The sequence below is a fragment of the Prionailurus viverrinus genome, chromosome A2, assembly GCF_022837055.1.
Source record: "Prionailurus viverrinus isolate Anna chromosome A2, UM_Priviv_1.0, whole genome shotgun sequence".
NCBI lineage: Eukaryota > Metazoa > Chordata > Mammalia > Carnivora > Felidae > Prionailurus > Prionailurus viverrinus.
Window position 1 is genome coordinate 11,567,189 of NC_062562.1, and position 27,362 is coordinate 11,594,550.

General features: G+C 51.6%; 1 protein-coding gene across 12 annotated transcripts in view; it reads right to left on the minus strand.

The window, feature by feature from the left end:
* Nucleotides 1-26,009, minus strand: part of EPS15L1 (epidermal growth factor receptor pathway substrate 15 like 1) — a 98,079-nt gene extending 72,070 nt beyond the window's left edge. For 9 of the 12 annotated variants that reach the window (XR_007145979.1, XM_047828688.1, XM_047828649.1 and 6 more), the window contains exons 1-4: nucleotides 13,557-13,607; nucleotides 828-869; nucleotides 539-628; nucleotides 19-66 (exon numbers count right to left, since the gene is read on the minus strand). Coding sequence is in view for 9 of the 12 variants with exons in the window: in XM_047828688.1 (XP_047684644.1) it covers nucleotides 19-66; nucleotides 539-628; nucleotides 828-869; nucleotides 13,557-13,592 (216 nt within the window). In the remaining 3 variants the exon portion in view is untranslated. Of the gene's footprint in view, nucleotides 1-18; nucleotides 67-538; nucleotides 629-827; nucleotides 870-1,051; nucleotides 1,633-13,556; nucleotides 13,608-25,922 lie in introns of those variants that run through there. The other 3 variants (XM_047828643.1, XM_047828665.1, XM_047828673.1) reach the window with 3 other exon arrangements.
* Between the last annotated feature and the right edge of the window lie 1,353 nt (nucleotides 26,010-27,362).

A 27,362-nucleotide genomic window follows, 5' to 3' on the forward strand; every position in this document is an offset into this window, starting at 1 on the left:
GTGTATATGTGTAAATACCTGTTTGTCCAAGAACCCTTTACCTTCTGGGTCGGCCAAGTCCCATATCTGTGGAAACACAAAGATGTTCATGAATGCAACTGCCCATCGCTGCCTGTTTACTCACAGGGCAGGAGCGCCCAGCACCGCAGCACGTGGACCTTACGGGTAGGCCAGAGTGGCTACTCCCGGGCTGTGGGTGGGGAGGCAAATTTGGAACGGGTGAATCACCGGCGGCCCCCCCCCCCCCCCCCCACGGGCACACAGCTGGCCGGTGGCAGGGCCTGGAGAACACTCAAGTCCACTCGGCTCCAAAGCCAGAATCAATCCACCAGCTGTCAGGGTCCGCAAAGCACTCAGGCCTCCCGTCCGCTCCCTGAGTGACAAGTGGGCTAACCCACCAGTTACAGCCTGAGAGGCCCGCCGTGGCCAGCCCACTCCCCAGGAGGCACATCCCCTTGGAAGAGGGGTCTGGCCTTCGCCTGCCGGGAGAATCCCGAGGGCGGCCTCAGGAGAGAAGTCACTACTGGTCTTCACGTACCTTCCCGAGGATAATGTCTGAGAGCCCGGACTTCTTCAGAAAAAGTGCAGCTTCACTCGCCCCAACGCGCCCTGTGTATGCCGGGTCTACCTGGAATGGGGGCGCGACTGGTGAGACGAGGCTGCAGTAACCAGAACAGCAGACAAAGCAGCACATGGCCCACTAGCTACTGACCGATAACGTGGAGGACAGAGAGGGACCCAAGGCCATGCCGGGCTTCCATTCAGGACTGTGCCTACTGAGACATGCCCTCGCTAATTCGATCCCCAAAGACACCCGTGAAACTTACCTGCTTGTAATAAGATTCGTATAAGGGATTTCCAGTGGGAATCTGTAAACGAAACCACAGACACTGGTCAGAAGTGGGCACGTCCCGCCTTCAAAAAAAAGTGCCATCCCCTCAAACAAAGTGTCACTGCTAAAATGTAAATAGTGAAAATCAAAACGTACGCACTTTAAACGTCCTCTCCACACAGACCGCAGCTTGTTTTTAGACACAGATCTCATACTTACCCAGTTTGGGAAGTGGAAACGCTACCACTCTTTCACAAGTTCTAATTCCTAACCAACAACTTGGCACTCAGGAAGCAGCAGCAGCTGAACTGACTTCCACTCACCAAAGGAGGGGATTTCAATGTGTCCAGGGGCTCAGAGGATCCTCTGAGACTGTTCTCTGGTTCCGGAATCAGAACAGGAGTTTCTGCATATCATCACGTGTCACCAGACACGCAAGCTTCAGACTGGTTTCCCCGCCCCAGACCTGGTCTCCACCCATCCCGTCCTCCACCAGCCAAGAGATGCACACTGACTGGCCCCCACTGGGAGACAGCTGGCCAGTGGCCACTCCTACTGTGGCAGGCAGGAAGTACGAAGTCCTCAGCTCAGCACAGAAGACATTCCACATTCCAGCCATCAGATCCCAAGACGTCACTATTTAGAGAAGGTAACCACCCAGTCGACAGTCATGTGGCTCCCCAATGTGGCTCACTGAGGCCACGTCTGGATCTGGCCTGGTGGACGGCCAAGCCCTCACACTTTGCACCGCGCGTCCGTGGCCTCTCTTCCTGACCCCGGCGAGCCATCCCCCAGGGGAGGTGTCAGCCAGGGAAGAAATTAGGCAGCCACTAAAATGTCAGCTCCAGGGGCACCCGCATGGCTCCGTCAGTTAAGCGTCCGACTTCAGCTCAGGTCATGATCTCTGCGGTCCAAGGGTCCGAATTCGGCATCAAGCTCTGTGCTGACAGCTTAGAGCCTGGAGCCTGTTCCAGATTCTGTGTGTGTGTGTGTGCGCGCGCATGTGTCTCCCCCTCTCTGTGCACCTCCCTCGCTTGCATTCTCTTTCTCTCAAAAAGTAAACATTAAAAACAATTACAAATAATGCCGAGATTACAGTCAGCTCCTCTAGAGGATCCCAACACCTCTGAGTGTATGAAGAGGTGAAAGTACAGAGAACACCACCAAGACAGGATGGAAATAGAAGGAAAAGAGCATGAAGGTCTGAAGGGGGAGAGAGGAAAGTCAAAACAGAAAGAAAGGGAGAAATCCTGAAAAAGCAGGGAAAACCAAACGCAGACCAATGTAAAAAGGAAGGCTGGGGAAGGAGCCATGGCTTGAGAAAGAAAAGGAGACAACACCAGCGAGAAGGATCAAGAGGTAAGCACATGGGGGGCGCCTGGGTGGCTCAGTCGGTTAAGTGTTCGACTTCAGCCCAGGTCACGATCTCACAGTTCGTGGGTTTGAGCCCCGCGTCTGACTCTGCGCTGACAGCTCAGAGCCTGGAGCCTGCTTCCAATTCTGTGTCTCCCTCTCTCTCTGCCCCTCCCCTGCTCATGCTCTGTCTCTGTCTGTATCAAAAATAAATAAAAACATTAAAAAAAAAAAAAAAGAGGTAAGCACATGGCCTCAGCCGCTCCCCGGCTGGCTGCTTCCTCCTGCCTGGTGCACTTGCCCCACACTGTCACTGGGGGAGTCTGTCACCCTCAGCTCCCAGGGGCCTTAGACGGCAGTGCCCGCCATCACACCCCGTGTGACCTCCTGGGTTTAAACCTCTGGCGTCCTTCCAAAGCACATCACATCTCCTCAGAGGAGGTAAGGCCAGCAGAGGAAGCAAAGTCAGGCAGGCTGTTTGTCAAGGGGACAGTGGCCGGGTCCTGACAACACATCCCGTGCCGGTGGTTCACGGGAAGGGAATGCGCAGGCCCCAGGGACCTCCACCTTGATGGCAAAGATCCCCTTCCCACCAATAATCAGAGAGTCTGAAATGCATTGCCAGTGGGATTTTTTTTTTTTTTTTTTTAAGATCTCACGGCAGGCAAGAAAGACGTTTCCAAGCTGCTATAATTCCAGGACAAAAGTTACGGTATTGGGGGCATACAGAGTCAACGACTGCCTCAAACTTCCCAAATGCTTCTGTGCTACTGGATCCACAATCAAGAAAAACAAGACCCTGAAAAGCCTCTGCAGCCCCAGACCCAAAGCTCCAACCGTCTGTGCTAAGGGCTCACCCCCCAGGCATTCTATGGCCAGGTTTTAATCCCACATGATCCACAGGTGATGGAAAAACCACTGGAGAAGCCTCGACTATTCCTCCCTTTGGAAGTCGATTTAGTGAAGCTGGGACAAGACCGCAATTAGAGGTTTTGATTTGATTACTCACACTTCAGCTACTGCGAAAGCCGAAGGGGAGAAAGAAGGGACACCACCAGATCTAACTGGTACTTGCTCTCACCACACTGCCTCAGCCCGGGGACGGGTGGAGTCAGGTCTGCAAGCTGCCCGATCGCCACTGAAGACACCTGCTGCTAGCCAACACCATGAACCTCCCGAAGACAGGCAGTCTATGTGGCCAGCTCCTGGGCAAGACCTCCGTCACAACCAGCTCGCAGCGTCACAACTAGCAGGCGCAGGCAGCGGCTCCCAGAGGGAGTGTTGCAGCTGCTGGGGCAGGGCGCGCTGAGAGTGGACACCTGCACTGTTTGCTTTTGTTTGACCCCAGACAAAGCCTGGGGCACACACAGAAAGGGGGGACGGGGCTTTCAGTGTAAGAGGCTGCGGAGAGCTGGGCGAGGTCTTAGAAAATGGAAGTAGGACAGAGCCGGCCTGGGACGGCAATCTCCTTCACCAACTCACTCTGCTAAGGGGCCAGCTTCAACTTACAGTGACTGAATCATTGATGAGGTTCAGTCAAAAGTTTGATTTTGACCTTTCAGTTGCTTGTCGTATCTTAAAATACACAGAGGTAACATGAAAAGTTCCTGTGGCCTCTTTGCTCTCTCCTCCAGCCTAGATGCACTTTACAAGCGGGGATGGCAGGGAGGGGAGCGTAGCAAGGAGTTCACACCCTTCTGTGGGGTGGGCTTTAAAACACCACAGTTCATGTGAGCACATGCAGTTTTAAGGCTGGGGAAACGCAGCTCGAGATGAAGGAAGGACACAGCAGAACCACTTTGGAGGGGAAATCTTCTGAAGATCGGGGTTCCAGCCACTCCTAAATCTCCCAGGATTGAATTCACCCAGTTCGGATCCCCACTTTTGTCCACAGGCAGGACCCTTCCTAAATCCTTATGCCTGGAACCAGGAGAATTCCCACTCTTCCAGGAAAGGATGTGCTCTTGTGCAAAACAAAGCAAACAATCGCCAGCCTTGCTCATTTCAAAATGGCATTCTTTAAAGGAAACTAGTTTTTGTTTTAGGACTTTTAAGTTTTCTTTTTTTTTAATTTATTTTTGAGAGAGAGAGAGAGAGCACACAAGCAGAGGAAGGACGGAGAGAGAGAGGGAGGGGGGGAGAGAGAGAGACAGTGAGAGAGAGTGAGAGAGAGAGAGAGAGAGAGAGAGAGAGAGAGAGAGAATCCCAAGCAGGCTCTGCACTGTCAGCATAGAGCCTGACGCGGGGCTTGAACTCACAAACCGTGAGACCATGACCTGAGCCGAAATCAAGAGTCAGATGCTAAGCCAACTGACCACTCAGGTACCTCTGTTTTGGAACTTTTAAAAAAAGGTTTAATTTCTTGCACTAACAAATAGGGGATCACATTTATGAAGCACTCACTGTTTTCCATCCAGTACCTCATTTAATCCTCCAACCACACTACAGCACAGGTACCCAATGTACAGGTGCTAAGACTGAGGTTACCTTGCCCAGGGTCACAGAGCCAATGAGTGACAGAGCCAGAGGAACACCCAGGTCACGTGGCCCTAACCTATTCTGCATGCTGCAAAAATAGCCCAGGCAGCTGGGCACTCGGGAACAGCACAGCCTCCCAAGCATGGTAGCCTGGGAAAATGCAGACTCATGATTATATGACTGTGCATTCTATTCCAGTGAAGAGGTCAGACTGCAAGACTCAACTCGAGTACATAAACTGACTTGAAAACCAGCACAGCCTGTCATTGATTTCCCCAAGAAAGCCAAGACCCCATAATGGCTGTATCTATCTACCTGTCTTTCTTTCTCTTTCTTTCTTTGTTTCTTTCTCTTTCTTCTTTCTTTCCTTCTTTCTTTCTTTTTTTACTGTCACATATCTTCTTTTTTTAAGTTCCAGTGTAGTTAGCACACGTGTTTTGTTAGTTTCAGGTGTACAATATAGTGATTCAACAGTTCTATATACTACTCAGTGCTCATCAAGATAACTGTACTCTTTAAATTTTTTTTAATGTTTATTTCTTTTTGAGCAAGACAGAGCATGAGCAGAGGAGGGGCAGAGAGAGAAGGAGACACAGAATCGGAAGCAGGCTCTAGGCTCTGAGCTGTCAGCACAGAGCCCAACGCAGGGCTTGAACTCATGAGCTGCAAGATCATGACCTGAGCTGAAGTGGGATGCTTAACTGACTGAGCCACCCAAGCGCCCCAAGATAACTGTGTTCTTTACTCCCCATCGCCTGTTTCCCCCATCCCCCAACCTACCTCCCCTCTGGTAACCAACTGTTTGTTCTCTATAGTTAAGAGTCTTTTGGGGGGCACCTGGGTGGCTCAGTCTGTTAAGTGTCTGACTCTTGATTTCGGCTCAGGTCATGATGTCACAGTCATGAGACGGAACCCCATGTTGAGTTCCACACTGGGCATGGAGCCTGCTTAAGATTCTCTCCCTCTGCCTCTCTCCTCTGCTCGAGCTCTCTCTCTTAAAAAAAAAAAAAAAAAAAAGTTGGGCATCTGGGTGGCTCAGTCGGTTAAGCCTCCAACTCTTGACTTCGGTTCAGGTCATAATCACACAGTTCATGAGTTCGAGCCCCACGCTGGGCTCTGCCCTGACGATGTGGAACCTGCTTGAGATTCTCTCTCTTCCTCTCTGCCCCTCCTCACTTGTGTGAACATTCTCTTTCTCTGAAAATAAATAAATAAAAGTTTAAAAATAAATAATTAAAAAAAAATTTTTTTAACGTTTATTTATTTTTGAGACAGAGCATGAACAGGGCAGGGTCAGAGAGAGGGAGACACAGAATCTGAAATAGGCTCCAGGCTCTGAGCTGTCAGCACAGAGCCTGACGCAGGGCTCGAACTCACAGACCGCGAGATCATGACCTGAGCCGAAGTCGGCTGCTTAACCTGCTGAGCCACCCAGGCGCCCCTAAAAATAAATAATTTTAAAAAAAATTAAAATCTCTTTTGATTTGTCTCTTCTTTCCATTGTTCATTTGTTTTGTTTCTTAAATTTCACATATGAGTGAGATCATATGGTATTTGTCTTTCTCTAGCTGACTTATTTCACTTAGCATAATATACTCTAGCTTCATCCACATCATTGCAAATGGCAAGATTCCATTCTTTCTTATGGCTGAATAACATATGCCACATCTTCTTTATCCATCCGTCTATCAATGGACACTTGGGCTGCTCCTTCCATAGTTTGGCTATTGTAAATAATGCCGCAATAAACATAAGGGTGCATATATCCCTTCAAATTAGTGTTTTTGTACTCTTTGGATAGACACCCAGTAGGATAGTTCTATTTTAAATTTTTTGAGGAATTTCCATCCTGTTTTCCACAGTGGCTGCACCAGTTTGCATTCCCATCAATAGTGCACAAGGGTTCCCCTTTCTCCACATCTTTGCCAACATTTATTGTCTCTTGGGTTTTTGATTTTAGCCATTCTGACAGATGGGAGGTGATAGCTTGTTATGGTTTTGATCTGTATTTCCCTGATGATGAGTTATTTTGGAAGAACAAATATTGTTAAAACGTCTATACCACCCAAAGCAACTCTATAGATTTACATTAATAGAATTAAATCTATAGATTTAAATGCAATCCCTATCAAAATACCAACAGCACTTTTCACAGAACTAGAATAAAAAATCCTAAAATTTCTATGGAACCACAAAAGACCCTGAATAGCCAAAGCAATCTTGAAAAAAGAAAAACAAAGCTGGAGGTGTCATAATTCTAGACTTCAAGTTATATTACAGAACTATACTAATCAAAACAGTATGGTACTGCTTAGATAGATCAATGGAAACAGAATAGAAAGCCCAGAAATTAATCTCTGACAAAGCAGGAAAGACTATGCAATGGGAAAAAGACAGTATCTTCACAGAAGGTGCTGGGAAAACTGAACAGCAACATGCAAAAGAATGAAATTAGACCACTTTCTTACACCATACACAAAAAATAAACTCTAAATGGATTAAGGACCTAAATGTGAGACCTGAAACCATAAAGATCCTAGGAGAGAACACAGGCAGTAATCTCTCCAACACTAGTCATAGCAACATCCTTCTGGACAGGCCTCTTGAGGCAAGGGAAACAAAAGCAAAAATAAACTATTGGGACAAGGTCAAAATAAAAATCCTCTGCATGGCAAAGGAAACAAACTACAAAACTAAAGACAACCTACTAATGGGAGGAAATATTTGCAAATGGCATATCCAATAAAGGGTTAGTATCCAAAATATAAAAAGAACTGATACAACTCAACACCAAAAACAAAAAAAACAAAAAAACAAAAAACCCAAATAATCTAATTAAAAATGGGCGCAAAACATGAACAGACATTTCCCTAAAGACATCCAGATGGCCAAAGCACATGAAAAGATGCTCAATGTCACTCACCATCAGGGAAATGCAAATGGTTGTGTTTTTCAACCCAGTTGCCAAGTTTTGCAGGAATTAGGCATGTAACACTAAAAGACATCCCGTTCTGAGTTTCTACTTGGAAAACCAGAAGCCGATACAAAAATGCAGCCCAGTACTCACTTAATAATCCTTGCATTTCTGTCTTCCACTTGGCATTAGCTGCCCTCCCTGCTTACAAAGCCATCATCTTGGCTGTGTGCACAGTCATATTCTGCAGCTGAGGAAAGTGGGATTTAGCTCAGCAGCATTCAAAAAACATCAGAAAACACTGGGGCATCCCTAACTGCCCAGCAACGACCAGTTCTCTCCAACGGCACCATCGCGGGGGGTGGGGGGGGGGGTCTAAACCCCAGGTAAGGTAAGCATTGCTGACAGAAGGAGAACACTGAGGTGAGAAAGAGCTTTTTATAAGTCACAAGGAAAAAGGCATCTTCATTTAAAAATGAGCAAAGTCAAAGACAAAGGTGACTCAGAAAGAAAAGATGTGGCAAAGTTGAGGGAAATGTTCAATTTCGGTATTACAAAAGAGAGTGACGCGCCAGCGCCTGCTATCAGCTTGGCGGGGTCAGAGAGAGGTTGCTGGGCAGAGCTAGCAAAGAGGGAGCAAGCATCTTGGGCCCTGCCGGTGGGAAGATGGCCAAGTGGCTTTTCTGGAGGGTAGTGCCACCCCACACACCCCTGATAGGCAGGTTTTAACTTGATTCCTACCAAACCCCAGCAAGATTTTCTGGTAGATAAAAAGAAGGTTATTCTAAAATGTATGGAGACAGGCAAGGGAACCAAAATAGCTAAACAATTCTGAAAAAGAAAAAGAAAGTGGGAGGAACCAGTCTACCTGATTTCAAGACTCACTATGAGGCTGCAGTAATGGAGGCGGCATGGCAGCGATGGAGGGGTAGACACACAGGGCCAGGGAACAGAGCCCAGAGCCCAGAAAGAGACACAGGTGTGCCCAACCAAGTCCTGACAAAGGTGCAGAGCCATTTAGGAAAAGGAAAGAGGCCTGTTCCACATACGGTGCGGAAGCAACCAGACATCCAGTGGACATCCAATGGAAGAAAAAGAGCCTTGGGGCACCTGGGTGGCTCAGTTGGTTAAGTGTCCAACTCTTGGTTTCACCTCAGGTCATGATCTCACGGTTTTGTGAGTTCGAGCCCTGTGTCGGGCTCTGTGCTGGCACCACAGAGCCTGCTTGGGATTCTCTCTCTCTCTCCCTCTCTCTCTCTGCCCCTCCCCTACTCACACTGTTTCTGCCTCTCTCAAAATAAACTTAAAAAACGAAAAGAGAAGGAAAGAAAAAGAAAGGAAAAGAAAAGGAGCCTCAACAGAATCTCACACTAGATTTCTACAAAAATTAACTCCAAATGGATCACAGGCTTAAACGGAAAACTATAACACTTTTGGGCAAAAACATAGGAGAAAATATTCAGGATCAAGGGCTGGGCAAAGAGTTCTTAGACTTGATACCAACAGCCTGACTCATAAAGGAAAAATTGATAAAGTTGGACCTGATCAAAATTAAAAATGGTTGCTCTGTGAAAGACCCTGGTAAGAGGAGGATAAGCCAAGCCACAGAAATATTTGCAAATCACAGATCTGACAAAGGATTAGTACCCAGCATATATAAAGAGCTCTCAAAATTCAGCAGCAAAAAAGCAAACAATCAAATGAGAACACAGGCACGAGACATTTCACCAAGAGAATGCACAGATGTCAAGTAAGGCCACAAAAAGATGGTCAGCATATGTTGGTCATTAGAGAAAATGCAAATCAGAACCACTTGCAGATGCCACCACACACCTATCAGAATGGCCAAAAGAACAGTGACCCCAGTGAGCACGCAGAGAAACTGGACCACTTCCACGTTGCCGGTAGGATGGTAAAAAGGTACAGCTACTCTGGAAAACAGTTTAGCAGTTTCTTTGTTTTTAATTAATTTATTTTTTACTTTACTTGGCATATGGTGCAGTAATGATTTCAGGAGTAGAATCCAGTGATTCATCCCCTGTGTGACACCAAGTGAGTGCTCATCCCAACAAGTGTCCTCCCTAATGCCCCTTGCCCATGTAACCCAACCCCCCCACCCACAACCCCTCCAGCAACCCTCTATTTGTTCTCTACATTTAAGAGTCTCTTATGTTTTGTCCCCCTCCCTGTTTTTATATTATTTTTGCTTCCCTTCCCTTCTGTTCATCTGTTTTGTATCTTAAATTCCTCATGAGTGAAGTCATATGATATTTGTCTTTCTCTAATTTTGCTTAGCAAATACCCTCTAGTTCCATCCATGTTGTTGCAAATGGCAAGACTTCATTCTTTTTGGTTGCCGAGTTAATACTCCATTGTATGTATGGAGTGTGTATTAACACACACACACACACACACACACACACACACACACACACACCACATCTTCTTTACCATTCATCTGTCGATGGACATTTGGAGTTTAGCAGTTTCTTAGAAAGAATTAAACCTGCAACTGTCATGAGACCCAGCAACTGTCCTGGGCATTCATCCAGAGAAATGAAGACTTAGGCTCACATAACACCCTGTACTCAAATGTTCAGTGCAGCTTTATTCATCATCGCCCCAAACTGGAAACACACTAGACATCCTTCAATGAGTTAAGCGAACTGTGACCCCCCCCCATGGAATACTACCTGCCAATGAAAAATGCCAACAAATGAACTACTGATACACACAACCTGGAAAACTCTCTCCAGAGGATTATACTAAGTAAAAAAGGCCAATCTCCAAAGGTTACATGCTACATGATTCCGTTATACAACATTATTAAGATGCTGAAATTATGGAAATGAACAGATCAGTGGTTACCAGGGGTTAAGGAAGTAAGGGGAGTGGCTAAAAAGGACCAAGAGGAGGGATCCTTGTGCGGGATTGAGCCCATCTCCATCTGACCCCAGCAATGTCAAAGTCTTGGTTGTGATAGTGTACTACAGATTTGCAAAATGTTACCACTGCAGGAAACTGAGTGAAGGATACACAGGGCCACCCTGCATTATTTTTCCAAACTGCATGTAAATCTACAATTATCCCAAAATAAATTTTTAAAAGAGAGTGAGAGAGACAGGAGGCCTCACAACCAAATAACAAGGTCACCTTTTCAGACAATCAGGGAAATTTGAATAGGGACTGCATATCAGTCGGGTAATACTAAGGAATAATTAAATGTGTAAGGTGTTGGGGCTCCTGGGTGGCTCGGTCAATTAAGCGTCCAACTCTTGATTTTGGCTCAGATCATGATCTCATGGTCATGATCACATCGGGCTCCGTGTGCTTGAGATTCTCTCTCCCTCTCTCTCTGCCCCTCTCCCACTCATCCATGCATGCACTCTCTCCCTCTCCCTCAAAATAAGCTTTAAAAATGAATGAATGAATGAATGAATGAATGAATAAATAAATAAATACATAGATAAAATGGTGTTGATAGGGCACCATGGTCATGTAAAGACAAATGGTCTTACTGTTAGAGATGCATATTGAAACGTGATTTCTGAGATTTAAAATAAAAACCTCAGAAATAAAAATGTATATGGCAGAGGAGGTCAAGGGACGGTAGACAAGTGCAGAGAGATTTGAAAAAATGACATTTGTTGTAAACGGGTGGTGAGAAATGGGAGTTCATCAAACTCTTCCCTCTACTTCGAGTGTGTGTAAAATTTTACAGAAAGACCGACATTTGATATGTTTCTGCTTTGGCAAGGATCCTAATGGTACAAGCTGCTTCACGTGTTAAGTATGATGAACAAAGAGTAGCTTTATCACCAGCACTGTCATACTTTTGTCAAAAAATAAAAACTAGCACTTCTTTAACACACACACACACACTCTTCCACTACTGCAAGCTCTCCCCTTGGGAGGTCTACCCTGAGGAAGTGATTAACTATGCAGGAGGTGGGGAAAGGCAAGAGGGACATATCAGTTCACCCGCTTGAGGGCAAGAACTGCAGGTGACAGCAAAGGTTGAAAACAGGTTAGAAGAATACACCATAAAGCAGTAAAAACAGCAAGGGCAGAGGGGTGCCCGGGTGGCTCCGTCAGTTAAGCGTCCGACTTCGGCTCAGGTCATGATCTTGTGATTTGTGAGTTCGAGCCCCACGTCGGGCTCTGTGCTGACAGCTCGGAGCCTGGAGCCTGTTTCGGATTCTGTGTCTCCCTCTCTCTCTGCCCCTCCCCTGTTCATGCTCTGTCTCTCTGTCTCAAAAAAAAATAAACGTTAAAAAAAAAAAAACAAAAAAACACATCAAGGGCAGAACCCTTATGCGTGGGCTATGATCGTCAGGTATTTGCAAAGGGAGGGTCCAAGCCAGCACACATGGTCACGGCCTGGCTACAAGCGCACAGCGATCATATATGCACACGGACCTGAATGTGGCAGGACGGAAGCCACAGGCTAAGAGATGTGGTTGCCCCCTGTGGCTCTGAGTTTGCCAGCGTTCTACATCAGTGCACCCTGCTTCACTGCTTTTGTGAGTAAGACAGAAAAGGGAAAGAGACACATTCAAGGAGAAGAGGGGTCTGAAGCTACGTGATTCTCCCTGGGGACCCTAATGACCGCCATGACGAAAGAAAGACGAGCTGAAGGTGTGTGTACCTGCCATTCGGCACAGGGTACGGCACCTCCACCCAGCCCGCTAAGAACTCAAGGCCTGCGGTGGGGACGGGAAGCAGGGGGGGGGGGGGGGTAAGGGCTGCAGTCCCCAACCACAAGGAGAACCAAAGAGCAAGAGAACCATGCCTGAAAGTTTGGACACACAGTGAAGCATCAAGGCGACCAACACAGCCAGAGGGAGTTCAGGGCCAGAACTACCTGGAGACTCGAGGCGTAAACGCTTCAGCACTGCTGGGAGCCCACTGCTCTTGCCCCATCTACCAGAAATGGAAGTAAAAGAGAAACCGAGGTCACCCGAGGCAACCTTCCCGCCCTGACATGCCACCCTGTGCAGGAGGCAGGACCTACGCTGAGTCCCAAAGGTCTCCACCCACACCTCTTGGCCCCGCACTCCCAGCACCAGGGGAAGCAGACCCACACAGAGGTCAACAGTGCCACCAGACAGATGCGGACTCAAGTCCTACCCCACCACTAGTGTGCTGTGCAACCCTGGGGAAGGTGAGCAGCCTCTCTGTGCCTCAGTTTCTTCATCTGGAAAATAAGGATAAGCATTCCCACCACCAGAGACTGACCTGGGGTGAGCTCTCCTCCAGTGCTGGCTGTTTATAGTTCTGTGCTCTCCCTTGTCCTCTCCTTCCACCGTCTCCCACGCGAAAATGTATCCCATCCCCGTAAATGTTCCCTCAGCCCAGTTCTACCTCAAGCTACTGACCGCCCCTTTCCCAGAAGACTTCCTGAAAGAGTGGTCTGCCCTTGGACTTATAAATTCATTCATTCACTCAAGCAACAAACCAAAGGTTAAGTTCACACTGTGAGGAGGAATCAAGCATACAAAAGGGTGTGAGACACAGCTCTAGGGCTCAAGATGGGGAGACACGCAGACAAAGTGAGCCCGTGACTGCAGCACAAGGTGCCATGGGACATGAGGGGATGGCGGGATGCACAGCCGAAGCCTCCGGAGCCTGAGCGAGGGGTCAGCAATGGGCAAGGTGGGCTGGGCTCTAGGACAGAGGGGGCTGCCAGGGACCTGGGCTCATTCACCACGGTTTCAGCCAGCCACAAGAGTGGACACAGTGAGGTAACAGGGTGTGTGCCCGCCCTGCTGAAAAGCCCGGAACGTGATCCCCAAGGCGACCTGAGCAGATGTGCACACGAGCCAGTGAACTGAATATGCACTTAGCTATGCAGAGTGGGTGACAGGGGAGCACCCACAGGAAGCAACCAGGGAGAGACTTGGGCAGGCCTCCAGGATGATGAGGCCAAGGAATGCAGCCACTCACGGCACACAAACACGGACAACATGAGCCATTCACCTTCACACGTTTCTCTGGGATGTCCCTGTGGGCCATCGAGGTGGAAACCTCTGCCATTTCTACAGAATGCCTCGTGGAGCTCCTAGACTGGAGGGGAATGTCATTACACGCGACAACACACACTGAGGGCCATTAAGGGCTGGGAGGAAAAGACGGGGATAGCAGGGGCACTCGGCAGCCCAGACACGCACCTGCGAGGGCAGGAAGACCAGCCCTGCTCCAGCTGAGCCTGCCCGAAGGGATGCAAGGCAACAGGCAGGCCAAGGACACCAGCAACACAGACAGAAGGAGGCACCACTGGCGGGAAAACACCAAGGGAGGAGGGTCCTGTGGGGATCGGGGGACGGGCGTGTGGGGAGCAGTAGGAGGGTTGAGTGCAGCCACAGAGGGCAGGTGGATGGCCCTGGAAAGGGTCAGGCAATGAGAGCCCCCGGGACCTTGCCTGAGCAGCCGAGGTGGAGCAGGGAGCAGATTCGAGCTCATTCTCCCCAAAGTGCCGTTTAAAATGAAAAGTGGCCCTGGCCTCCCCAGAGCCCTCCCTGGATATGGCTCCTCCTAGCATCCCAGAGAACAGCCCCCATCCGTTCTGTCCTTCCTTCCTCTGTATGGTGGAGCAGGCCCTGAACAGACTCACAGGGGCGACAGCTCAGCAGTAAGGGCCCCACACAGCAGAGCACCTACCACCTTCCTCGAGAACGCCCACTTTCCACAAGGCTCCCAGCTTTCCCCAAGGGGCCCTGAATCTTCCTGAAATTCCTTTCCTAGATCAGACACCCTGGGCCATCTTCTGAGCCCTGGACCGATATTTGGCCATCCCCCAAGAGAGCCCACTGCCCGGGACTCAGGGCTCCCCAAGGCGGATGGGGTCAGCAGCTCTCCATGCCCCTCCCCTCCACTCTGCGGATGGCATCATCAGCTTCCTGGCACCACTGCTCTTCTGTGGAGCCTGGGGGTCCTCTAGGCACCAGGCACCGAGTAGGCTCCAGATTTCACAGATTCCACGGAGGAGCGGAGCATCACGGTCTGATCAGGGAACAAACACAGAAGAGAAAACATGCTGGCAGGAGCAGGGAGAGGAATTACACACGGTCGCTCCTCGGCTCGGAAAAGACCCTCTGTGGTTGGCAAAGAGTGTGAGTTGGCAAAGAGGGTTCCAAGCCTCTGCCGAGCTCTCGAGGTGCCCCACGGCCATCTCCTGCCCCCACCCCCCAGCTAGCTGCACTACTCCCCCCCACACACGCACACATCCACCTGGACGCTCACACACACTCACTCAGAGGCCCTTGCACACAACCGCGGGCACACAGCCCTCAATCCCGGCTTTCCTTCCTGCTCTGGCAGAAGCTCTACTACTGTGTGCCTCCCGCTCCTGGTCTCCCCCCAAATCATTCCCTATGCCTGCGGGGAGGGGGGCCGAGCCTGCTGAAGGCCAGTTACCTCCCAGCCCCACAAATGACCCCCTGCTTTAAAAAGCCTCCCAAAGTCCCCCCCAAATGAAATGAGTCCCTCCCTCCCTCCCCACACTCCCATAAGCCCCGAACTTACAAATGAGACATTTCTTAAACGTCCAATTTTTGTCAAGGCCTCCCTCCTACATTTTCAATTCAGTGGAGCTGGGGGCGGGGGGAGGTGGAGGTCTCACATTTACTCTACCTCTTGCCATTGCTGGCGGGGTAAGCAGGCCTTCCTTAAACGTCTGTTTACAGATCGTTTGTTCACGGATGGAGCCTCAGGAGGGAGAGGGTGGGATGGGTGCAGCGAGAGCGATGCTCGGGTAGAGACACAGCTCCACCATGCAGCAGCAGAGCGGGGCCTCAGTTTCCGCTTCCATAAAATGGGAACGATACAGTGCCTGCCCTGAGGATCGCTTTCAGCATCAAGGCAAAGCGCACTCCACAAGTGGGAGGCGCTGCTGTACACATCAGCGCCCTTATTACTGCCACCGAGTCAGAGGAGCAGCCTTTCTTTACAGAGAATCGGTGGCGGGTGGGAAGGGAAGTCAGGCAAGGCTGCTAACCAGGGCGTGTCCCACAAGCATCAAATCCGCAGTCCTTACAGCATGCCACACCAAATGATCTTGGCCAAAAAAATGATAAAATATTTCACCAAACGCTGGCTACGCTGCAGCACACGTCGTACGCGTTCTCTCTCAACTAGTCGGCTGAGCCCCTCCCAACATCTAGGACACCCCAGTCTTTTACTAGTTCTTAAGTCTTACTGATGATTTTTTTTTTTAACGTTTATTTATTTTTGAGACAGGGAGAGACAGAGCATGAACGGGGGAGGGTCAGAGAGAGAGGGAGACACAGAATCCGAAGCAGGCTCCAGGCTCTGAGCTGTCAGCACAGAGCCCGACGCGGGGTTCGAACTCACGGACCGCGAGATCGCGACCTGAGCCGGAGTCGGCCGCTCAACCGACTGAGCCACCCAGGTGCCCCTTACTGATGATTTTTTTTTTTAAAACGTGCAATTTCTAAAAAATACCAGGAATGCTAAAAAAAATAAAATAAAATAAATGAAAATAAATAAATAAATAAAACGTGCAATTTCACACACAGAGGGTTAAGTGCGTAGTAGCTGTGAAGCAAAGGGTATTTTCGAGGGGCTCAAAGGCAACAAAAAATTAAATCAAGAGGCCGAATGCCGACGGGACGGACGAGCTTGGCTTGAAAGAAAATGCCGATTCCCTGGTCTGGCGTGTGGGCGACAGGAACAACAGCACTGGCTCGCACCCACTCAGCAGCCGTGGGTGTCCGCTCGTCCCTATGGAACCCCCTTCACCATGGGAAGAGCGCCCATGACGGGTATGGGGTGCCCTGTGGGCACAGAGACCGTTCTAGTCTTCGTCAAAGAAAACTCCCAACGGGAGAAACATCCTCAATAACACACACCTAGGTCTACCGGGTTCTGGCACCCCCAAGCACAAACTGCCGCTTCTAGGGTGTGGGGAATTTTAGAGGGCTAATCCGGTCCCTGAGCCTTCCAGTCCAAGTTTTAGCGTGTCCATGTGAGGGCCTCACCATCAACAGTTCTTTCGGTTCATTCTTTCTGCTTTAAAAACAGCCTGGGGGGTGCCTGGGGGACGTCAGTTAAACGTCTGACTTCGGCTCAGGTCGTGATCATGGGTTCATGGGTTCAAGCCTCGCGTCGGATTCTGTGCTGACAGCTCAGAGCCTTGAGCCTGCTTCAGATTCTGTGTGCGTGTCTCTCTCTGCCCCTCCCCTGCTCGTGCTCCATCTCTGTCTCTCAAAAATAAACAAACATTAAAAAAAAAAAAAAGTGGTCTGAAAGAAGATTGTTTCCTTTTCCCACGGAGTATATAAAACTGAAAACAACCTTTATGGATCAGAAAAGCCAAGTTTCTATGGATCAACAGGCATGCCTGCAACTGTCACTAGTAAATCAGAGAACCCCCTCCCATACCCTCTCATAGCGGAAGTGAAGAGACACCGGGAGCCCTGCGAACGTGCGGGGGCCTGGCCATCAGGATGCTGGTCTCCCAAGGCTTCCCTGACTCCCATCCCCAGGGCAGAAGGTGCCTGCTTCTCCACCCAAGACACAGAAAACATTTCCACTAATCAACTACCATCAAGGGCGGCTACAGACGCTGCTCCTGGTTGCTATTCGGAGCGTGTGGCATCCATCAACAGATGGTGATCACCTGCCTGCAGCAGGGTCTCGGGACACAGCAGGGACACAGCTGCTCCTGCCCTCCCAGGAGCCCCTCGGTGTGGTATCCATGGGAGGGAACACCAGCTTTGGAGCTGCGGTCTGATCCAAGCACCCCACCTCCCTGAGAGGCCTGAAACCAGTCATTTTCCCTCTGTGCTTCTCAGTTTCCTTGTTCAGAAAGAAGCTGCAGGGACAGTGACAATGACACTTCCCTAATGAGGAGTCAGTGGTGAGTGGGCACAAAGTGGGTGTCCAAACACACTCCCTTACTTCTGTGCAATACCTGCACCCAAGATCTCTCCCCAACAACTGGGTTTCCAGAGTCGGGGAAGGGGACTCTGCCCGAGTCGGGACCGGGGCGGGGCGGGGGGGGGGGGGGGGGTGGAGGGGGAGGGGCGGTGAGCAGCCAGTCTGAAAGGCTGTACCCTACTGCCTCCAGTCCTGCCGGAACAGAAGAGAGAAAGGAGGAAGGAAGACCCAGGCCCCCTCTTCCTCCTGTCCTTATTTCCAACGTTTATTTATTTTTGGGACAGAGAGAGCCAGAGCATGAACGGGGGAGGGGCAGAGAGAGAGGGAGACACAGAATCGGAAACAGGCTCCAGGCTCTGAGCCATCAGCCCAGAGCCCGACGCAGGGCTCGAATTCACGGACCGCGAGATCGTGACCTGGCTGAAGTCGGACGCTTAACCGACTGCGCCACCCAGGCGCTCCCTCCTGTCCTTATTTCCAATCCCGTAGGGCAACTCATTCCACCCATGCAGGCTGCCACCTGACCTCCACGAAGGAGTCTGCCACACGGGGTCCTACTTATCTGTGTGCCTGGGAGCCCGGCTCCAGCTGAGCCATCTAAAGGGCGGGGGCTGTTTTATTCTTCTTGCTCTCATACCAGCACAGGGTGGATGCTCAGAAAGTGCGACCTGACGGTACCCCCAGGAGGCAGGCTGCTTCTCAACTGCACCTAAACGTGGGGTCCCACCAGGCCTGAAGGGCCTGCTGCAAGGTGACCCAGCCACCCACCTGGCACTGCCCAGCAAAGCTGGTCTGGCCCTGCTGGCTGCACACACCACACCTGCCCCTTTCTCCTGCCTCCTCCCCCCACTTAGAAGGCCCCTCTGCCCAAATAACCATCCCACACAGTCCTCCAATCACCAACCCCTCTCCTCTTCCAGAAACAACCTCATGCCAGGTTGCTTTTTTTTTTTTTTTAACATTTATTTATTTATGAGACACAGAGCATGAGCAGGCAAGGCACAGAGAGAGAGAGAGAGACACGGAATCCAAAGCAGGCTCCAGGCTCTAATGTTTACTTATTTTTGAGAGAAAGAGACAGAGTGTGAACGCGAGAGGGGCAGAAAGAGAGGGGGAGACACAGAATCCGAAGCAGGCTCCAGGCTCTGAGCTGTCAGCTCGCGCTCAGAGCCCGACGCGGGGCTCGAACTCACGAACCGTGAGATCATGACCTGAGCGGAAGTTGGACGCTTAACCGACTGAGCCACCCAGGCGCCCTAGGTTGCTCTTTATCACTTCGTGCCCATATCACAACAAGCATCTCTGAGCTAGTGCCCAGCTCTGTGCATTCTCTACGCAAGCGGTCAGATCTAAACATCTCACTTCACTCCTCGAGAACGTGCCACAGCTCCTCACTACCTCACACAGTGTGGACCTGCCCTACCATTCTGCCATTTGTTCAACAGGATTACTGAGCACCTGGGGAACTAGGACAAATTAAAACAGGCCTTTTTGAGCGTAGTCTAGGTGGTGGGGGAGACTGACCATCCATCAAATAATCCCAGCAACAGGAAATTACAAACTGGTATGTGGAAAAGTACAAAGCATCCCCACAGGCAGTAACAGAGAAGCTGGGCCAATCTGTCAGGGAATGCTTTACCTGAGGAAGTGATGTGCCAGCTGAGATATGAAGAGTAGAAATTAACCCAGAGATAATAGGTGGAAGAAAATCCCAGAAAGGAGCAATAAATAGCATGTGCAAAGGCCCTGAGGCAAGACAGAATGTCGCCCGAACAAGCAACTGGAAAAGAATGCCAAGGGGCCACAGGGCACAGCAAACAGGGAGGAGGGCAGAACTGGGAAGCGTGGGATGCAGGTGAGCAGTGCACTGGAGGGGCAGAAGCCGGCCTCCAGTCTGCAGAGAGGGACAGCCAGGCTTCCTGGCACCACCCTTCCCTGCTTTCAGCCAGTGTCTACAAAAGGAGAACTGACTTTTTATCAGCCAGTCTGAACATAATCAGTAAATCAATTCTGCCATTAGGAGTGCAACAGTCCCCCCTCCGCCTCCAGTAGGCAGAGCCAGGCGGAAGTGCAAGGAGATGGCTGTTTGTGGTCATCTGTAACCTCTCCCTCCCTCCAGCAGCTTGGGACATTAAGGGCTGGCCCTACCACTAGAATGGGCAGAGCATTCTAAGCAGGAGCGGCCCTCTGGGCCACACAGCAGGCAGGTCTCCACTCTACCCCACCCCCCTCGTCGGCCACTCTAGGCAAGCAGACACCCTGTCAGTCCCTTTTGTCTCGGGCCAATCTGTAGGCCAGGCACAGACCATGTCCCATTTACCAAGCCACCTTCTCCCTTTAATCCCCAAGTCACCCTAACTAAAAGAGGGATGCGGAGCCCAAAGTTCCCAGCCCCGGCCTCACATTCGGCCCTTTTGAGCCAGGATTCCAATCCCTCGGTTTCTGTTCATTCTGCTCTGCCGCTGTCTGAAAAAGCATCCCTCCCTTCCTTCCCAATGTCCCCACGGCCCAGCCCCGGCGCCCTTCCTCCTCCATGCAGCCGACTCCAACACACCCAAGTGGAAGCAAGTCGTCCGCCCCTCATCCAGCTCAGACCACCCGTGGCCTCTGCCTCCACCGTGGCCCGGACCATGCCGACCCTCCTCGTGGGCCGGACATGGCGCCCTCATTTCTGCCTCCGCCTTGAGGCACCGAACACCCAAGCCAGGAGGGAAACCGACCTGCTGACCCTCTGTAAAGACGAAAAGGCAGCTTTTCCGTTTCCCCCATGACTTTCCAGGGAGAGGAGATCAAAACAATAAAAAATTTAAACACATGATCTTCTCTCCATCAGACTCTACAGCATCTAGCAGATACAGCCCCCAGCACCCAGGGAGCACGGCCGTTGTTTAAAACCAAATGACCTCTCACACTGAATGCGTGGCAGTGAAGAAATAAATAAAAAGAAACTGGAGTGCCGCTCAGAGCCCCAGATCTGTGTCAGATGAGCTGTATCAGTACGAGCTTGTGGGGTGTGACCTTTCACAAGTGACCTCTGCCTCTGGGCCCCAGTTTACCTCTTCATAGAGGGAGGATAAGACGGACCACGGTGACTCGGGAGGGGGAGGTGAGCAATCCAAATGCCTTTTTGCTCAGTCCTTGGTGCCTGTGCAGTGAGGCCTCCCCACCTCACCTGTGGGATTGTAAACTCGGTTTCACAGCCCTCACAGCGTGGACCACACGGCCCTGGGACAGACTACATACTAGCTCCTTTCCTGCTGTCTGCCCCCCCCACCCCACCCCGTCCTTAGAACCTCGGCTCCAGGTGACAGAGCTGTCTTCAGGTTCACTGCTACATCCCACAGGCCAGGAGGTGCCCAGGAAAGAGAAGAAGCCTGATACACATCTGCCGAATGAACAGCGCCATCCACAAACGAGAGGCACTTTCTGATGGCACACCCATCACCCCGCGAGGTGCTGATACTCTGCTGTCAGGAGGCAGATACTTAGAGGTAGGCCCAGTTTGCACATAGACAAAGTGAGATACGGAAAATACCGCACAACCGAGGGCTCTGAGAGAACATCTGGGGACTATGACACTGAAAACACACACCCCCTGAAGGGACCTCATGGGGTAACGGGGTGGGAGAAGTGTCTTTGAGGAAGAATGTGGAAGAGCTTTCCGAGTGGATGCTGGCTGCTCAGGTGAAGTCTGGGAGGGGAGAACCCGAGGGCACCCCCAGAGTGGCTGACGGGCTGCCTCCTTCGGGGCCGGGGGGGGGGGGGGGGGGCGGCTGTGTTCGTCCGTCAGCACATTAACAGCAAGTGCCTGAGGCATCAGAGAGTGGACGCTCGGCGCTTGGATACCATCTGATCGAAGACAGTCCACTTCCGGGATCAGCTGATCGGGTAAAGAGCCAGATGTAGGAAAGTTGCCTTAAAGTGCAAAATTGGGGCAGAGGGAGCAAAACTTGTATGTTCTTGTTCGACTGGGAGCTACTCAGTCCACAAAAACCAGGCCAATGCAGGTCAGTACGACAAAGAGCCAGCCGGGGAATTCTGGATCTTACGGGGCAGGGCCAATCTTTACCCTAAACCCTGGCTCTGTCCCCACCAATTTATACCACATCACCATTAGCATTCTAGTAAGACAGAGAGACTGGCAATTATTTTAGAGGAAAAAAAACAAGGGACGAAAGGACAACCAAGTGTCCCAAGCACTTGGCATTCACTGCAGACACGTTCACCGGGTGTTGCTCTGGGCGAGGAGCCCAGCGGGCCGCCTGGAAGAGGGGAAAGAGCGGGGCTCTGCAGGCAGACGGATGTGGGGTCAACCCACCAACTATGGGACTTTGGCAAGTTACTTAAATCTCTGTGGGTCTCAGTTTGTGAAATGGGAATAAAAACCTTCCAGAACATGGCACCCATTAAAAAGATGATATGTCTCAAGGGCGTGGGCACAGGAAGTACCTGGCGGAGGAGGACCCCAGTGGCATTGGTGGGAACACCCCCTTGGGCCCAGGACACTCTCTTCATCAGTGAGCCCAACGCTTCCCGCATGCTTCCTAGGTCGAGGGCCACACAAGGGACCCACAGAAGGCATAGGAGGTACAATGACGTTCTGGTGGGACTGATGGAAGACACCCCCAGGAAGGCCTCTGGGAGTGGCCTCCCGTGGGCGGGAGGTGGGGCAGGACGCAGCAGGAGGTCACAGCATGAGGTGGGGGCAACAGAGCCATGGAGGGTGTGGGGGGAGCGCTGGGAACAGCAAGGGTCTAAGTGGAGTGGTGCGAGTGCGGGAGAGCAAGCTGGCAAGGTCAGGCGGAGCAGCACAGGGGCAGCCGAGCTGGACATACTGAGGGGAGGGAGACGGGAGTAGCTGGAAGCTTCTGGAGCAGGGGGTGGTTGTGCGGAATGAACTCGGAGGCAGAGGCTGAGTAGGAAGGGGGGGCAGCCGCAGCCTGTGAACTTGTGGATGTGGTAAGGAAGTGGCCAACCCCAGAGGTGGCTGGCAAGGGAGAAACAGGAGGCTGGACTCCGGCAGGGTCTTGGTGGGGGAAGGGCACGCTCTGCGGGGAGACCCTAAGATGGGGGCAGACAGAGAGGACGCGGTGCTGTGAGGCTCAAGGGCAACCAGTGACAGGCCACCAGGGTGAAGGATGGCATGGTGACCAGCCACTTCCGAGACCACACGGTACAAAGGGGGGAGGGACACAGATGCACTTCCAGGGTAGGAGAGGCAAAGGGGAGCTTGCTCAGAGGCAGGGAGAAACGGAAATCACTGAGCTGCCAACGGAGGGAGAAATCCACCCTGACTCTTCCTTCACAAGAGCAAGATTCGTATTCAGGGTCATCAGAGACTGTACAGGGCAAGAGGTGTCACAGATACCGGGGACTGTGGAGCAGACCAGGAAAGATGCCTATAGCAAAAGTGCTGGTGACAGAGGGGAAACACACAGCCCCTCTCCCCTCTGCAACCCTGCTAGCAGCTGCTTTACTCACCTTCACCTGGCCATCCATGTTCCAAGTTCCGTGTTCCAAGAATGTTCCAAGTGTGCCCTACACCTCAGTCCAACCAGAGCACAGCCTCGCGCTCCAGGCGGCTCCCTGAATGCCCCCAACCAGAAATTATCCTGGAATCCTATCCACACATCTCCGCGAATTATCTGTGAACCTGTGTGATCCCTCAGCTAGACTGAAAGCAGCTGGACGGGCTAAGCCTCACACCTTGGCCGACAGGAACACCTAGTGCAGAGCTTCCCATAAGAACAGGTATAAAGAGGGGTGCCTGGGTGGCTCAGTCGGTTAAGCGTCTGACTCTTGATTTCGGCTCAGGTCATGATCTCACGGTTCATGAGTTCCAGCCCCGTGCCAGGCTTCGCATCAACAGCATGGAGCCTGCTTGGGGTTCTCTCTCTCTCTCTCTCTCTCTCTCTCTCTCTCTCTCCCTCTCCCTCTCTCTCCCTCCCTCTCTCTCTCTCTCTCTCTCTCTCTGCCCCTCCCCAGCTGGTGCTCAATCTCCCTCAAAATAAATAAATAAACTTAACAACAACAAAAAAGAACAGATGTAGAGAAATGTCAGATAACTACCTGAAGGAAGAAAGCCTGGTCACGCCTTTGTTCAACAAACGTGTAAAGGAACAGGAAAAAGCACAGAAGTCTGTGACCTAAACGTGTCATGGGCTCCTGGCTGTCAGTCTCTTGCAACTCCCACCCCTGTCCCCATCCCACACACAGAGAAGAAAAGCCACCTGGAAATGGCGCTGGCATGTATAAGTCATGGGTGCTTCAAGAGTTTACCTGACACCTCCTGCGGGCTGGTCACAGGATCAAGAGGCCTGTACCTGCTCTCCCTGGGTGCCTGGGTGTAAACCATTGATTGGTGCCGAGGGGTGTGTGGAAAAAACACATTTCTGGTGGGATGGAAGGGGCTCTACTTATGACACGCGATCAGCAAAGGCCTCTGGGAAGAATGACATCTGAGCTACCACCCGAAGGAGGGAAAGGACCCAGGAACCAAAAGCACCAAGGGAAGAGACAGGGAAGAGCACTTCTGGAAGAAGGAACAACTAGTGAGACACCCTGAGGACAGAGAAAGCTGGGACTGTGGGAGGAGCAGAAAAGCAGCAAGTGTGGCTGCAGTGTGGGGACCAGGGAAAGCAGGAGGCGGGAGAGGGCTGGCAGGCACCAGACCAGCGAGGCTTCCTGAGAAAGAACTGGGAATTTATCCCAAAGGGTGCTAAGCACATGAATCACAGGACCCAAATCATGTTTCCATTCCTTAATTCACAGTGGCCTTCCTCTGAACCTAATTCTGCATCAGTAAAATGAGAATTTCCTTCTCCTTGTTGTAGGGACAAGTGCCAACATGTTAGAAAGCACTTAAACTCCAACGCACTCAATAGACGGTAGCCACTGTTGTCATCAAAGTTCAAATCAGGGCTTTCAAAATTTGACAGGAAGTCAAAGGAACTTTCAAAAAGATTCTTCCCCCCCCCCCTCAAAAAAATGGGAGCACTTTCTCATTAAGTGAGCCTAAGTGAGTTTCACCCAATGCACATACCCTAAACTATAGCGACTGGCTATTAATAATAATGCCCCCTATCTGTAGAGCACCTAATTTACATAGCACTTTCATACCTCTTATAAGAATGTATTAATTAATAACCACTGGCCTTTAACACTTTTAATTTCGTGACGGTGTTACAAATTGGCTAGTTCTTGTAAGATTTAGCAGGTATGTCTCTCTCCTTGGAAAAGCTGACCAGTCATGTCAACCTACCTATCAGCTCTCTTAAGGTTCAGCATTCTTACTGCTGTGGTCTACATTCCCGTATGTCCCAATCTGCCAGAGAATTAAATGATGGTAATAATTATAGTTTCACGGAGTGCTTTGATGTGCCAGGCACTGTTTACTAAGCGTTTTACATGCTTAATCTTCACATCATCCCTATATGTTTTATATTTCCATTTTCCAAATGAGTTCTGAGCACTTCACCCAAGCACACTCAAAGGAAATAAATGGCAGAGCCAAGAACTAAACAGCAAGATGACATGACCCCGTGTCTTCACTCTTAATTCCAACTCCGTGCTAGATAGTTCAAAGTGCTTATAACATGGCGCTTGGTACAACACAAGTATTCAGTAAATAAAGGCAGCTGTCGTTAGCAGGACACAGGTAGTTTCCAGTTCCCATAAGAGTGTCACCTCCAGGAGAGCAGCGACCTTGTCTGTCTGGGTGACTGCTGCACTCCCAGCACCTGGCCCAACGCACATTTGACAGACAAATAAATGAATGAACATCCTTCCCAGAAAGCAAAGCTGTCTGCGCAAGGCTCTTTTTTGCACGTTATAGGTCGCGCCGCTGTTACTGCCCCTTAGTAAGACCATCAGGCAGATTTGAAGACGCAGAAAGGAGACGTGCGAGCTCCTCTCTCTCAATTCAAGGGTGGCAGAAACAGCTCCCAAGGGAGGGATGAGTCCGGGATCGCACTGCTGGAGGGTCCTGACCCTGGCAGGGCTCTGCCCTCCACCCCGGCGGGGACACCGTCTTCGCCGGCGCTGGGACCCGGCAGAAAACAAAGACTCGCGGGGCTGTCGCACCGGCAGAAAGGCTCGCTCTCCTCGCCCACCTCCCAGAGTGAGAGCCCAGTGCCACCGTGCATCACCCGGCCTGGGAGCTGCGGCGAAGGCCAGACTCGTAGCCGGGCCCGGGCCCTGAACCATGCAGGTACATGCAGCAGCCCCGCCTGGACGCCGCCCGCAGAGGGTCTCCAGGGCGCGGGAGGCCGCGGGCCGGGCCGGCCTGTCACCTTCAGGACCGCCCGCCCACTCGCCCTCCCTCCGCGCGGGCCCGTCAGCACGAGCCGCCGCCGCACGGGTGGGCCTCCCCGCGCATCGGTCTCCCCGGGGCGCCCGCCTCGCGCCTTACGCCCCGGCGCTGCACCCCCGCCCGCTGGCCCATACCTGCTGGGAGAGCGGGATGAGCGGGGCCGCCATCTTCCCGCGGACTCGGGCTCCGAGCGCCGGGGAGACGGGGGCGGGGCCGCGCGTGCGCACTGGTGCGAGGGGCGGTGCGCGCGCAACTGAGTCCGGGAAGGGGCGGGACCGAAGTAGGGCTGCGCACGCGCAACCGAAACCGAAGGGGCGGGGGCGGGGCCGTGCACACCTAGCCCAGGCCGGGAGGGGGCGGGGCCGGTTAGGCGCGCCGGTCCCACCATGTGAGCCCAGCCTATTTGCCCCGTTACCCCTCCGTCCACTGCGTAAGTCTGACATGCTGTCATTCTTTCAGGTGCCGTTCCCTTTTCCGTGCGCCTGGCAATCCTTATGGGAAGGTTGTTACGCACCCCGCGGAGCGTCAGAAACCTCGCCGTGCCCAACTACACTCGCTGTTCCCAGGATAGGGTGTATGTGTGTGGGGTTGGGTGGGTGGGAGGGTGTGTGTCTGTGTGTGTGTGTGTGTGATGATTTCCCAGCTCCCATTTCTAGCAGGAGGCAAATCACCTTAGCAAGTCACTTAAGTACTTTCTCGGAGCCCCTAGTTCCCCCTTCTGAAAAGTGGGAGTGGTAATATACATTTGCTGTCGTTCCACCTCCATGTCTCACACTGTGCCTGGCACAGAGCAGGCACCGGACGTTTGCTGGAGAACCGGTACTGGAGGGGGCATTTATTTCTCAGACGTTTTGTCTTCCATTCGCGAGGGACACACACTCCTCTGTGGCCAGATTCCACTAACAGGATGAGTAAGGATTCCACTAACAAGATGAGGAAGGAAGCTTGGGCAGCTGACCGCAAGGTCTCTTCAGGGCAGGTGGGCATCCCCTTACCTGCCCTCCTCCTGTGATGGTGGCACAGTGAGTCTGATCAGGCCCTGTTTCTCAGGCAGGCAAGCTAGAAGGCCATGTGATCTCAGGGGTGGGACACAGCTTCCTGTCTCCCTCTTCCATTTGGGAGTCTCACAAGCTCCTGCTGATCTTATGAGACACCCCTGAATAAAGAGCAATGATATGAGACCATGTGTCACCTGGTCTCATCTTGAGAGTGTTTTGCTGTCTGCTCTAAGTTTTCAGTCTCATCATGCTCCTACATTTCTCCATCCCCTGTATAAAGATCAATGGGAAGGGGCACCTGGGTGGCTCAGTTGGTTGAGCATCTGACTGATCCTATGATCCCAGGTGGTGGGATCGAGCCCCATGTCAGGCTCTGTGCTGAGCATGGAGCCTACTTAGGACTCTCTCTCCTGGGGTGCCTGGGTGGCTCAGTTGGTTAAGCGTCCGACTTCAGCTCAGGTCATGATCTCACGGCTTGTGAGTTCGAGCCCCACGTTGGGCTCTGTGCTGACAGCTCAGAGCCTGGAGCCTGTTTCAGATTCTGTGTCTCCCTCTCCCTCTGCCCCTCCCCTGCTC